This window comes from Vicugna pacos, chromosome 5, assembly GCF_048564905.1.
Source record: "Vicugna pacos chromosome 5, VicPac4, whole genome shotgun sequence".
In the NCBI taxonomy this organism is placed as follows: Eukaryota; Metazoa; Chordata; class Mammalia; order Artiodactyla; family Camelidae; genus Vicugna; species Vicugna pacos.
In genome coordinates this window covers 60414658-60428657 of record NC_132991.1, presented here as the reverse complement: position 1 = coordinate 60428657, position 14000 = coordinate 60414658, and the positions used below count along the sequence as shown (strand labels likewise).

Genomic DNA, 14000 nt, shown 5'->3' with positions numbered 1-14000 from the left:
TTTCATATCAAGAGTTTTATAATCTAAGAGTAAGTAATAAAGCTTTTTGTTAGAGTTATGCATCCAACATATGTAACAATATTTGTGTTCTGAAGTCGACTTGAATTTAAAACTACTGACATTTTCCCAGGCCAGTCGCTGTTAATGCAGAGTACCTTGTGAAACAGGACGTTTCAACTTGCATGTCTTGTAAGCACCTCAGACTTAGCAGTTTTACAAGCCAGTTCCCTCTTTCTACCATCCTCTTCCCCTCCACCCTCACTTTCTTCTTTCTCCCATTTTGGTTTGTGTCATTATCATCTACGTAGTCACCTAAGATGATCTGTGAATCTTAAGTCATCCTAACCACCTACTGTCACATTCAGTCAGTCACTTAAGGCTGTGTAGTCTCTCTCCAAAATGTGTTGTGCAGCTATTCATTTCTGGCAGTCCATCACCTGTCACTTAGGCTCCCCCAACAGCTTCCTACTGGTCTCTCTGCCTCCAGTTGTTCTTCCGACTTAAATTTATCCTCTTTACTGCCATTATAATTATCTTTCTAAAATGATCTGTATCTTGTGTCTGCTTTAATATCTATACTGAAGCCCTCCAGACACATGTGGTTCTTTCCAATCTAGCTCCAACCTATTTTCCTAGCCCTTCTTGTACTCCTTGCATCTGTACAACTATGCTGCAGACTCAGTGAAGTCTTTTCACGTATTCATGTCTTGGATCATGTTCCTTTGACTGGAATGCATTTCACTCTTTTTTCTATTTGCAAATATCAAGCAACCTAAAGAAACTCCCAGCTATAAATCAGAGCTTTCTGTTCTCTAGATACTAGATGTGTAATATAATAAAGGGGCACAAAGAAAGGTTCTTTTGAATCCCAAACATTTGTTTATGTGTTTATGTCTCCCAACTCTCAACAAGGACTTTTGAGGGGACAGACTATATCTCATTTTGAATAGCCTCTGACATATCAGTGGTGTTTGGTGTGTGTTCAAGGAATGAGTGCATGGATTGAATGAAAATATTGTGTGCAGTCATAGTTCTAGAGCCAACTTTAAAAAATATCTTATCCACTTAAAATTTAGGTGTCACCTGATGTCACCCTATCCTTTAAATTTAATTTGGCTTGAATGTGCAGTGATTTTGGTGAATGTGATATAATTTTTCTACTCACATTCATAGCCATAAGTTAGTTGCATACTCTGTGTGAATAGATTAGCATAAATGGTACTTTCACAGAAACTGGAGCTACTTCCGTCATGCTCTCAAGTTCACTCACATTCAGCAGGAAATGTAAAAGAGGCCCCTTTAGCACAGACTGCCTTCTTTGCCTGACTTTCTGCTTTTCTTGGTCTTCCTTGTCTGTGTCCTCAACAGTCAGTCCCCCATTCTCATCTATACTCTCTCCTCCCAGTTCCCACATCTGACTTTTTAAAGTATTCCTAAGACTCTTCCAGGATTCCTGACTCTTCTGCTTTCCCCTCACCAGGTTGGCCTCCTTAATTTGTTTCTGATACCTGCCAGCTAACTAACTTTTAACTCTGACCTTGGTGACCGGAACCTGGGCTTTCTCTCAGTCATCTCCCAAATCTATTGCTTCCTTGTCCAACTGTATATTCTTGGCAACTATATTCCAGATTGTTTGCCATTTTAGAAGTGAGGATATATCTGACAGACCTAAATAATGCTTTTATGGAGGAATTCAACAACAAATATAAATTTAGTATCTACTGCCAATTCTAGAATGTCTCCATGAACTTAAAACTCTTTAATTGATAAAGAATACGTGAGAAGGAAAATTAGGCATTCCAGGTACCTTTGACATATGAATGTTGTGGATATGAGGCTAGGGGGAGTAAGATATAGTAAAAATTTCCTCTCTTTTCCAATTAGATCACACCTGAGAACAAGGGGCATTGATTTGGTCAAGGAAATGACATGATTATATCACATTGCTAATACCTGGAGCTATACGTGAGAGGAGATCAAGTGGTTTTGAATTGGGACAAACAGACTTTTTCCCATTCAATTTCTTTATTCATTCAATAATTGTATATTAAATGCCTACCATGTGTCAAACTGTTGTGAACATTGGGGATAAAATGGTGGGAGAGTGAGAGAGAGTTAGACTGATTTCTGGGTTTCTATTTATTATTTCAATATTAAGACATAGAGACCCAATTATTGACTGTGGGCCTAGAAGAAATGGATGGGGAAGGATTGATGTCATTTTAGGCATTAGGGTGGAATTTTAGGAGCAAAAGGGGTCCATCTGTTAAATCTGAGAGTAGAGATTAAATAGTTTGCATTTGTCCAGCGTGTTCTTTCTGAATATTTTCTTCAGAAGAAGGTCATGGGTACCTGAGGAAGGATGTAGGCCTCCTAATTTCCAAACAGCTCCAGCTTCGAATCACATCAGAACAATGTCTGCAAAGATGGAGGAATGTTTAAACTGTATGTGTCAAGGGTAATGAGAAATACGGTTTATGATATCAAATGCAGATTTTTTTCTGAACAAATACATGAGTGATTCTGGGGAAGGGAGACAGACCCTTCCCAGAAGAAAAAGGTAACCGTAAATTTCTGATCTCAATATGAAACTCTAGATTAAACCTTTTAAAGTTGTTGTATCTGAGAGAGTCCTTGAAGCTGCCACTGACACCATGTAGATTTTATAACTTTCACAATATTATGTTAAACCGGGCTAGTATCAAACATTTCTCCAGGTAATAATCACTTACCTTGATTTACTAAAAATATTGAACATTTCTTAAACTGAAAATGTTAACTGCTTGAGAACTTGTAATCTTGGAATAGAAAGAATTTACCTGCATTTGCTTTACATTTTTGCTTAAGGAAACCCAAACAACCAATATATCACTCGAAAAATATTTGGAAAATAGTTACATCTATTTCTAAAATTTCCATTTTTTCTTACAATATTTTCTAATGTAAAATATTCTCAGAAACTGCCATTATAATGTCAGCAGTTCTCTTTAGAGGAAGCCAAATGTTGCATGTCTTAAGACTTGCTCTATGTATTTAAATAGAAGGAAAGATTGAGAAATGAATCCATCACAATTTCTTGGTGGTCATTTTGAGAACTTCTTTTGAGGAGGGGGAGCATACTTCAGTACATGTAAACCTAGTTGTCTAGTACATAATATAGAATATATATATTTTTCCTTTTGTGTTTGATAGAGGATATATATCTATTTGTAATCCCTTTGTAGATTTTGAAAATAGATATTGGACTAATTATGCTGAATCTTTGTTATTCTAGGAAACTAATGTCATTGATTTTAATCTTTGCTGCTAGTTATCTTGGGATTTATCTATTTTTCTTTTTAAAATAAAACCAAGTACAGAGAAATTCTGAAAATTGTTGTCACAGATTTAGGTACTAGTTTAGTCCAAATGAATGAAGTCTTAGGCTATTAACCAAAGTCATTTAAGAATTACATGAATTTATTTTTGTTTAGCTGGGCATTTCCAAGATGATTTTTTTATGTTAACGCATGGCTTTTACCCTGGAGTTGTACACAGTATGCATCTTTTTCCCATTTCAAAAGTTTTACCTTTACACAAGAAGCTGCACTTAATAATTTATTTTTTAATGTTTGACCCTACGACAGTGTCAATTAGCTGAAAGTTTAAATTTTGAAATAATAGGCTAATAAATAAAGTAGTAGTTTATGAACTAGCTTACTAGTTTCTCTTTACTGTAGCAGTCAACTAACATTTGATCTTAAATCTTGGGTGATGCTGATGTGAGAGTAATCACAGAGAATATTTATTGAGTTGAGCCAAGCACATTGCTTAAGATTTCTCACATACTGTCTCTTTTAATCTTCATTAGAAATTCTTTAATATGGTGTTGATATTTACCCATTTTACAGAGAAGGAATCTGAGATTTCAGGATATATCTTACTCTTTATTGATTCTTGTGTGTTTGCTTCATCTGTATTGCCAATTAGTTTGAAATTTTTTAAATTAAAAGGTGTAAACTTTGGGAAACAATATAGGTGAAGATGATAAATGCCAGTGCTAGATGGCCTGTGTTCAAATTGTGGTTCTACTACATACTAACCCTGTAACCTTGGGCAAGGTACTTAACCTATTTGTTTTATTTTTGCACTAGCCCTATAACCTTGGGCAAGTTATTTAATCTCTGTTTACCTCTATCCCTCCCAAATCAGAATTATTATTATACCTACCTCATTATTATTATTATATACCTCAAAAGCTGTTATGGTGTCTAAATGAATTAATATTTGAAAATAACCTAGCATGTTGTTAATTCTAAATATGTTTATTTAATAATAAGTAACTTAAAGGTCTGAAAAGAATGGCAAATTATATTACTTCTATTAGGAAAATTTTACAGATAAAAAAATTTACAATTTTTGGTAAGGAGTATTTCATATTTCAAGATGGAAGAATTTTATATTTAGAAGTTTTCAGGGTTTACTGAGGAATATAGTCATATGAGGTTTAAAACTTAGAAAGAATTTTTTTGATTATTTTACCTTATTAGATTAAGGAATTAAGAAATGTCATGATTTTATACAGACCTAGAGAAATAAGAGAGAAATGTACCGTAGTATTGTTAGCATTGTTAAAAATTATTTAAAGGAGTTAAAATATATATTTAATACAGTAAACTAAAATAAAATAATTAAAATAATTATCTGGAAAAAAACAACATGCTATGAAATATATTTGACTCTGGGTATATGTAACTGAAAATAACCCTTACTTGGCTATTTGTTAGAGATCAGGGATTAGAAATGTATGTTCTGTAGTTATTATAGCTGGACCTCACCACTTGCTTATTGTTATATATTCATTTGCTCAGGCTGTTGTAACAAAATATCATAGCCTGGAAGGCCTAAACAACAGAAATTTATTTCTCATAGTTGTAGGTACTAGAAATCCAAGATAAAGATTCTGGCAGAGTTCAGTGTGTAGTGGGACTCTCTTCTTAGTTAGTTATTTTTTCCCCTAATTCTTACCCATCACTCAAGGTTCAATTTGTGTCACCACCTCAGAAAGAGCTTCTCTGATACCCAGAGAATAATCTACATTATTCCCTTTATAGCACTGTACTTCTTTTCTTTATAGTTTAAGCCTCAAAGCTCAACTTATTTTTAATAAGTTTTCTCTTTCACGCAAAGCTGTCCTATTTGGTATTCAGATGTTTACACACTGACTTATATTCAGGCTGACTGGAGAGAACATTTTCATATGATGTTATTGACTTCTTATGTCAACTAAACCAGGATAGACAGCCAGGTAGGGGTCTGGATTTTTTGAGCAGGAATGACTTTCAAATGCCACCACTTTTAAAGTATAAGTGAAAAAAGCTAACATAATTTGAAGGCCAGTTTGAGAGAAAATACCATTGTTTCCAGATTCAGAAAATAAATGTAGTTAAATAAATCACTTGGTGTCTTTTTGAACTATAATCTTGCATTTTTGGTTGTAGGGTTTTGAAGTAAACTGGCTCTAAAATATTTGATCTAAGAAAATAAATATTAGGTTCTTCTACTGGATAATTATTATTTTATTTTTTATTTTTATTTAACCCTGAAGCACATGAAGCACATTGGAATGGATTGTTACTGCTTAGAAAGGGCCTTTGTATTATGATTAGTTTTCCTCTGAGATTTTTTATCCTTGATATAGTAATATTTTCCTAGAACTATATTTTAAATTAAAATGTTTCTACCATCAAGCTTAAATTATTCTGTTGATACTTCTTACCTTTCAGAAGTACAGTACTGTATTTCCTCTAGGGTCTCATGATCATTCTAGTCTCATCTTTGATAGATATAAAGTAATAGATTAGGGCTATATAAAATAGAGGAACTAATCTATAAATAAGGAAATATAAATGTATTATGTGTTTTTCCAAATGTTTATTTTGTATTAAAATATTTGTACTCATATGATTCCAAATTTAGTTTTCCTTGTGAAGTCCAGTAAAACATTACAGATGTGCAATTATTCATTTCCCTTTAGGAGAAAATGAGATAAAATACTATTATGTTTTTGTTTCAGAGAAGTACAGATTATGTTTTAGCTTGATTAGCGAAAATGGCTATTAATATAGAAAAGTCACAGCTAAAATCTGTTATTGCAATGATGAAACAAATTTTCAATGGCATTGAAAAGTCAATGATATGTAGAAATGCATATAAACGGGGAAGAAGGTAATTTACACAACAAATAAACTAGACTTTCAGATAAGGTGGTATACATTTATTGATTCTACTCCAGATATGTAGTATGATAAATGTGGCTTAATCATTCTCTATGTTGTATGCAGCACTTTGAGGAAAGGGACCTACGAGCTCTGCAAATGTCTCTTTCATATCTCTGCCTCCAACATTGCATTCTTAGATACGTTCTTAGGCAATTTGAGGTTCAGGGCCTTGTACGATAAGTTTATTTCTCTTTCAACCTGGTTAATGGAGATTTTCCTATTTGGATAGCTTTCCTGAGCATCTCTTTTCCAAGTGTTGATTCAGGAAATCTCAAAGACTTAGGTCTGTTTTTGTAATTCTGGCATTCTTTAACATATGAATTTTGAGGTTCTGAAAAGTATGAAAAAGTGTGAAATTTTTCCATGAGGGTTTCATGGCTAGCGCTGGGAGTGTTACACACCAAAACTTAGTTGCATGATACTGAGTTAACTGCAAGGGAAACTGGGCTATATATGCTGAGGTTAGTAAGCACATAGCAAAATCTCTGTCCTGTCGTTTTTCTGTTTTATAATTAGGCTTATTTCCTTCATGTTTATGAAATGATTGCAGCAGCAAATGTATATCCAGTAGGAAAAAGAAAGAAATCCTCTCTTCTAACCACGGACTGTTAAGTCTTCCCTTACAGCTTTGGTCACAAGCCATTTTGCTATATAGGGGAGCGCTGAATACCTGGATAAAATCAGGATTCTATAAAGGAAGGAAGAAGTAGTGAACAGAGGCCAGGCAGGTTGACTGTGAGAATGATAAATAGCCAGGGCAGAATGGTATCACAAAATCCAAGAGAGAAGAGATTTGAAAAGATGGAGCAGCCAATCTTCTGCAGAGTTCAATAATATGAGGATTTTAAAGAGGCTGATAAGAAAATTAGATTGTCCTTAGTGAACTCAGTATAAGTAATCCAACAGAAATAGTGAGATTATTTCTCACATTGTGGTTTATTGAGGAGTGCCTGGTTGCTGAGGAAATGGGCCCATGGTTTTCACTCATAATGCTGCCGACATGCAGTTGACTTTCCAAAATGAGTATTTCATTCTCAGTGAAAGTTTAGGCTAAATACAGTGAATGCTGACCTGTAAAAATAATATAAAAATATGATAATTATAGTTTACTTTATTGAGAAGTTAGTTCTATTGAAATTTAGCATAATGTCAATATATTATTTTCAAGTTTTAACTTTTAAATTTCATAGATCTAAAGTGAAATATAATTTATAAAATTGATATTATTTTATGACAGTACAGATACAAATCTATGCTAATTGCTCTAATAACCCAGATAATTAATTATTATGCATTCCTAAAATGGAATCCCATTAAGTTATTTTACTATGATGGATGTAATCATTTTGATAGTATAAGTAATCTACACATTTTTCTAAATTAATCACAGATGCTGTTCTAAAGCTGTTTTAATGTGATGAATTATAATAGTTCACTTATTATCAACAGCAAGTGTCTTTAAATGCTCTTAATAATCATATTCAAATTTTATCACTTAGAAGTAAATTGACTTTTTACTCAAAATAACATATCTAAGATGACTTATTTTCTACAAAACAGAACTTGTATGTAATCATGAAATGAACTAAATAAATATTAAAACTATTAAATGAATAGTTTATATTGGTAAAAGCCCATCCTATCTGAAATTAGGGCTTCCTGATTTCTTACTTGGACTCAACAGCCCCCCAGTGATTTCTCGTACCTGCCATTCATCCCTCAAAGTCACTAAATTCTTCTTTCAAAACAGGAAAACCCACCCTATAATATCCCTATTTTATTATCATATTGGTGATATTGTTACTGATGTTACTGAAGGATGAAAGCCAAATTCGTCTGTACTTTGACCCCTACTTCCAACCCCTATTTCCCTTGGTAGCTTCATGTCCCATTTCTGTCATACTGAGTGCTTCCTGAGCCATGCTTGTGCATCTGCTGTGTCCCCTAACACAAGCATAAAGTATGTCAATCAAAACTATTTAAATTTTAACTGACTTTTTTTTACCATGGCAATTCCTTTTTCCTGTTGCCTTTATCCCACCTGGAGTAGTTTGGTTCTGTACTTCTGCCCAGGGGGAAAGATATGATAGAAAAACTAGAGAGAGAAAAACAGATAATCTTTCTTTCTTCAGAGAGCTTGGGTTCTTGGAGGAGCAGAAAAGGCTCCTGGCACAGTTAAAACACAGTGGAGAAACAACATAATGAGTTAAGAGCAGTGCCCACTCCCTTTCCTTTACTTCCAGATAATTTTGTAGAGTCCATGAACACAAGAGATCTGTGCCCCATTTCCTAAGTATAGCCCTAGGGATGTGATAAGATCTCAGAAAAGAAACCACTTGCATGGTGTGTCTAGACAGAATCACAATTTCCGTTCTCTACTATGGAGTAGGAGTTGCCAAACGATTCCTATGTCCCCAATAATAGAACAGAAGTAGCAGAAAAAGAGCTACTGAACCAAAACAGGCCACAGAACAGGACCCAAAAGTTTTTTTTATTGAGTCTTTTGTGAACTATTAACATATTATTTCAGCGGTGCCTATAAAGCCAGAAGATACTTAGGTTCTTACAGTCTCATTCCCAGCATTGATATAGAATGGGATACCCTAAAAAATTATGCTCCAAGGAGAAACTCAGTTAAAGCAGAGAAAGATAAGCTACTTTTCTTAATGCATATGAAATTTTACTCTAAAATTCATATCAGCTATGGAAATTTATACCTACTTTATGTATGTGTTTATGTAATGGCATAATAAAATAATTCAATACTGAGGCCCAGTCATCTATTTTTTTAATAGGTAAGAATTTTAACATTTACTCCTGAAAACGACCTCTCTCCACCAATGTAGAATGTCTTTGTATTCAGTTCTCCTGTAGAATCCATGTAAGACAATAAAATTAGAGCAAACATGTTTTTGTAGAATAGTGTTCGTTGAATTGTGTTTCAAGTTGAATTGTGTCCCTCAAAAAGATATGTTAACCTCCTAATTTCTGGTACCTGTGAATGTGATGATACTTTGAAATAAGATTTTTGCAGATGTATGTAATCAAATTGAAGTCATACTGGATTAGGATGGGCCTAATCCAATATGACTGTGTCCTTATAAGAAGAGAAAGATACACACATACACACAGTCATACAGGGAGAGCACCATGTGACAATGGGGACAGAGATTGGAGTTATGCTGTCACAAGCCAGGGGATGAGGACTGCAGATGACCACCAGAAGTTAGGAGAGAGTTGAGAGAGTCATGGGACAGTTTCTCCTTCACAGTCTCCAGAAGGAACTGGCCTTGCCCACACCTTGATTTCAGACTTCTAGCCTCCAGAACTGAGAGAATAAGTTGCTGATCTTTTAAGCCACCTACTCAGTGGTACTTGTTGTAGCAACCCTAGGAGACCAATACTGTGTTCATTCTCATTGCCTTGCTCATAGACTTCTTAGAAACAAAATTTTTCCAAGTTAAGACAAAAACAAAGCAACCCACAAGTTTTGCTTCTATTAGTCATTTATATAATTTGTGTTTATTCTGCATAACTTCCTAAGTAAATTATTGTCACAGCAAGTTGTTTGGAAGCAGTTACTCAAACGGAGTTTCAGGTGTGTTTATTAAGGATCAACAGCCATCTTACCCTTATCCTTAGACATTTTGGCCTCCTGCTCTTGCCCTGAGCCCCACTATTTGCAGTGACTTTCTTGAGATTTTTCACTCCTCCTTTGGTGTTTGGAACTGTCTGGGGCTAGCAGAATGTCTGCTTGGCATATCTATTTCTCCTTTTTGGAGTCTTCTTTGATCCTTTCAACAGGATGCCTTGAGGGGCTCCTGAACTTGTGCCTATGGGTCTGTTCAGGACTCTGATGTCAGGATCCTGGGGTACATAAGGTGGTCTGGTCAGAAGAGTGCTCCTGCCTACTGATATGGTAACATTTCTATAGGATCACATATTGGGCTTTCAGAATGGTCCTGACATGCTGATTTTGGATGCCTTCTGACTTTGGACATGGGATCACTTAGGGGCCTGGGTGACGGCTCTTATCCACCTGTGTGTCTGCTCTCCTCTGTCCACTTTCTAACTTACAGTGCTAATTCCAGTGTGTAACACTGGAGGATGGTCACCCACCTCCTCCTCAGGCTTGGAAGCATATTTTCAGGCAGTCTTCCAGAATGGCAGGGCCTATTCCTTTTGAGGGCTTTTGAGACTGTGCTGCACAAAGCTCATAGATTCCTCCAGTTGATGGCCTTTCTTTTGTCTAATCCATGTGGTTATATTATATGCTTCTAAGTCAGTCTGAAGCCACGCCTGATAAAAGACAGACATTGCTTGCATGAGTGGGACTGGTCCTAGGCCCCCTGCCTGTCTTCCCTACTAGTGGTGTGTGTAGAAACCCAGGGTCAACATAGGAAGAGATAGTATTCTAGAAATGCACTGATTATGGCCTAAAGAGTCTAGCAGTATGCATGTTTGAAAATGTGTTGTTTTACATTTATGCTACTCCTATGGTGTAATGTGATGCTTCACATTTATGTTACCATTCCAAATGGCAGAGTTAGCATAACCACACAAAAAATGATTATTCATGCTTTTCTGTATGCTCTGGGTAGGACTTGCCTTTGTGGTCAACATCAATGAAGCATAGCAGTATCGCTTGAGAGTGTCATTGGAAGCCAATATTCATGATGGATGATTCAGCATCCTGAGCAACAATGTGAGCATCAAATAATAAACAGCTTAGGGAACTGCAGAGCCAAGAATATCTGTATTGTTCAGTATGAACAAGTTCTGAAGAATGATGGCATTGTGATTAATAATCGTATAGCTATCTTTTTTCCTGTGACTGGATAAAACAAATTAGCCATGAATGGCATATTTGAATGTAAGAAACTAGAAGATGGTTGCAGAATCTGAACAGGAAGAGATGGAGCCTGGATACTATGAAGAATCTTTTCTTTTATTGATTGCATAATAAACAAATATATAAATACTTCTCTATTCTTCATGTTAAATCTTTATTGGTAACTCATTGCACTTCACATGACACAAGCTATTTTAAATAAAATTGTTCTTTTAGACAATATATGTTTGTATATACAACAACATATGCAACATATAAACAGAAGCCTCACAAAAATATTTGCCCTGGGCCACATGTCCCTAGGGTGGTCCTGTCAATAGCTGTGAAAGGGAGACTTGAGGGGAGCAGGATTGGGTGCAGGGCGTCAGCCAGCCCAATGGGGTTATGCCCCTCTCCTCACTGAAATGGTCTTGCCTTCAACCTCTGTCCTTCTCAGTTACTGGCCTTGGAGAGGTATGACCTTGGGCAGGGTGGCCCTTGAATCTGAGGACAACACTGAAGATGCTGATAGCTGGTGACCATCTGCTGTTCACACTTCCCCCAGGCTGGACATTGCTTGAAATGGGGATCTAGAGGGCACATCTTTGTGTCTACCACGGTTGCAATTTCAGATAACCTTTCCTCAGTGTGTTGAAATACAATGTCTTATAGCTTGAGAATGTGTAGGGGCTTGTCCAGAAGACCTCATCATAAGGGGAAAACTCAAAAGGTCAGTATCTACCATGTTTTCTCTACAGGCTAATTTATGTTTTCTAGAGAAGTGTCCAATGACCTGATTTGGCTGATGAGGGAAGATGAGCGAAGAATCTCATTATTCAAAATTTAATTTCAGTTAATCTTTCTGTTGCCAGTGTTGATTCTAACCCTTATTCTCAGTGTGTCTGGTATCCTTGAGGCCACATCCATGATGATTTAATGTCTTCAAAGAGTAGACATTTACTTTCTGCCAAGGAGGTTGCATAGGCTGGGGAGGGACATCAGGGTGCCGAGGAAGTCTATTACTGATGGAAAGTTTCAGTGATTCTGCCAATTTTGAGCTTTACTCAGTGTTTCATACACCCTGTATTTCCATCTGGGAGAATGAACTGACTTGCTTCTTGTGCATGTTTCCCCTGCAAGCTGTTTGTTTTCAGCCTTCTCTGGACTGCTAGATCAGTTAACATTCATACGCTTTGCAGTTTCCAAAATTTCATCATCTCTCCACTGCTATTGCTCTTGTCTATGACTTTGTGGGATTTTTTTCTGTTTATTTCTTATCATCATTTTAGTTGAAATTTGAGAAGTTAAGTGTGTGTATTTAATGTGTCATTTAAAGTGTAACTGCTGATCAGCAGCTTCAGTGACATTTCTGCCCTTTTTGTCTGTCTGCTAAAATACTTCTTTTCCTGAAATTGCAAATATTGATAATAGTACAAAATATTCTGATCAAATATGGTACCTGCCTTCATTTCACCAGAAATGTTGAAATCTCTCATCTGCCAAGGGTCATAATTTTGTTCTTATTTTTATAAATTTATTTCATTTTTTCCTATTAATAATTTGAATGTGAATGGGAACTTGAAATGAAAACTTCATTATCATCAGACTGTTAAATGATAAACCCATTTGTGATACTACCATCATAATGAACAATTTCAGTGCCTCTGTGGGTACTATTCACATTGCATCTGGTATATGTATATAATAATGGTTTTTGGATGTTGATATGAACATTAAACAAGTACTGAGCATTACTGTCAGGGTTGTTTTTTTGGGGGGGAAATATCAGTATCAGGAAATTATTGTCCTCTAAACGTGTACCATTTGTACAATTTTTGTTCCAATTTCGGTTTTTAAAATTATAAGCATTATGTATGAAGTCTGGAGTATATTTAGGAAGATCTCTCATTTGGAAAAATGAAACAAAATCTTATGTATTATTACAGTGTTGTGTTGCTGGATCTGATTCTATTTTTATCACAATCAAAATATAAGCTTGCATTTCTTAATGCTTCTTTGGCCAAATAGTCTTAGAAAAAAATTTATACTCATATTATTTAAGCCCAAAATACAAGGATTATTTCTTTATTATATATTATTATTCCAAAAAATAATTTGATTTGGGGAGGGGCTTAGGAGCCCAAAGTAACTGACATACTGAAGATAAATTCAGTTTATTAACTATGAATTTCACTTACTATTGGCTTTATTGAATTTCTAAAACGTGAATATTATTTTATAATAAGCTATAATTTTATTTTTTAAGTATTTTAAAACAGATAATGTAACTCACTCTGTTACCTCCTAACCATTCATAGTTACTTAATTGAATAGTCATTTAGAAATTTACCCTGTATTTTAATGTTAAATAAGTTATATAAGAAATAGGTGTTCACATTTTAGAACTAATTTTAGAACTAATATAGCTGGACAAGAATATAAATATTATTGTCCTCATTTATTTCTATGTATACTGTTATGAATACAACTAATTATTCTTAGAATTCAGTTTCTCTCCATCACAGAATAAATATCTGTAGGAGTATACATAGCTTTAATGTGTGTGTACATAATATTAAATATGAAAGTTAACATATATGTGCATGCATGTAAGTCAAATGTAGTCACCTATGTTTCAGATATATGCAAAACATAACTAAAATATGAGTGTAGGTAGTGTATATACACCCATCTTTGTATGTATGTATCTGTGTGTTTTTAAGGCCAGATTAAGCCGAGTGCTTCAGTCTTCCCTTTTCCTCCCATACCTTGTTATTCTGCAGCACGCATTCACTATTATTGAGTAGTTAGGGTTAGGCTGACACTTTTCAGGCTGAAAGGCAGAAACATTTATCTTCACTGACAAACAATTTGGAAGTACTTTTCTTGGGTTGCAAGACACTTGCTCT

General features: G+C 35.1%; 1 protein-coding gene across 11 annotated transcripts in view; it reads left to right on the top strand.

Moving 5' to 3' along the window:
• Positions 1-14000, top strand: part of SPAG16 (sperm associated antigen 16) — a 774084-nt gene that overhangs the window by 150243 nt on the left and 609841 nt on the right. For 2 of the 11 annotated variants that reach the window (XR_012072759.1, XM_072961333.1), the window contains one exon: positions 10862-11244. The exons of 7 other annotated variants lie outside the window; for them this stretch is intronic. Coding sequence is in view for 2 of the 4 variants with exons in the window: in XM_072961333.1 (XP_072817434.1) it covers positions 10862-10889 (28 nt within the window). In the remaining 2 variants the exon portion in view is untranslated. Of the gene's footprint in view, positions 1-9055; positions 9170-10861; positions 11245-14000 lie in introns of those variants that run through there. 2 more of the 11 variants (XR_012072760.1, XM_072961334.1) reach the window with 1 other exon arrangement.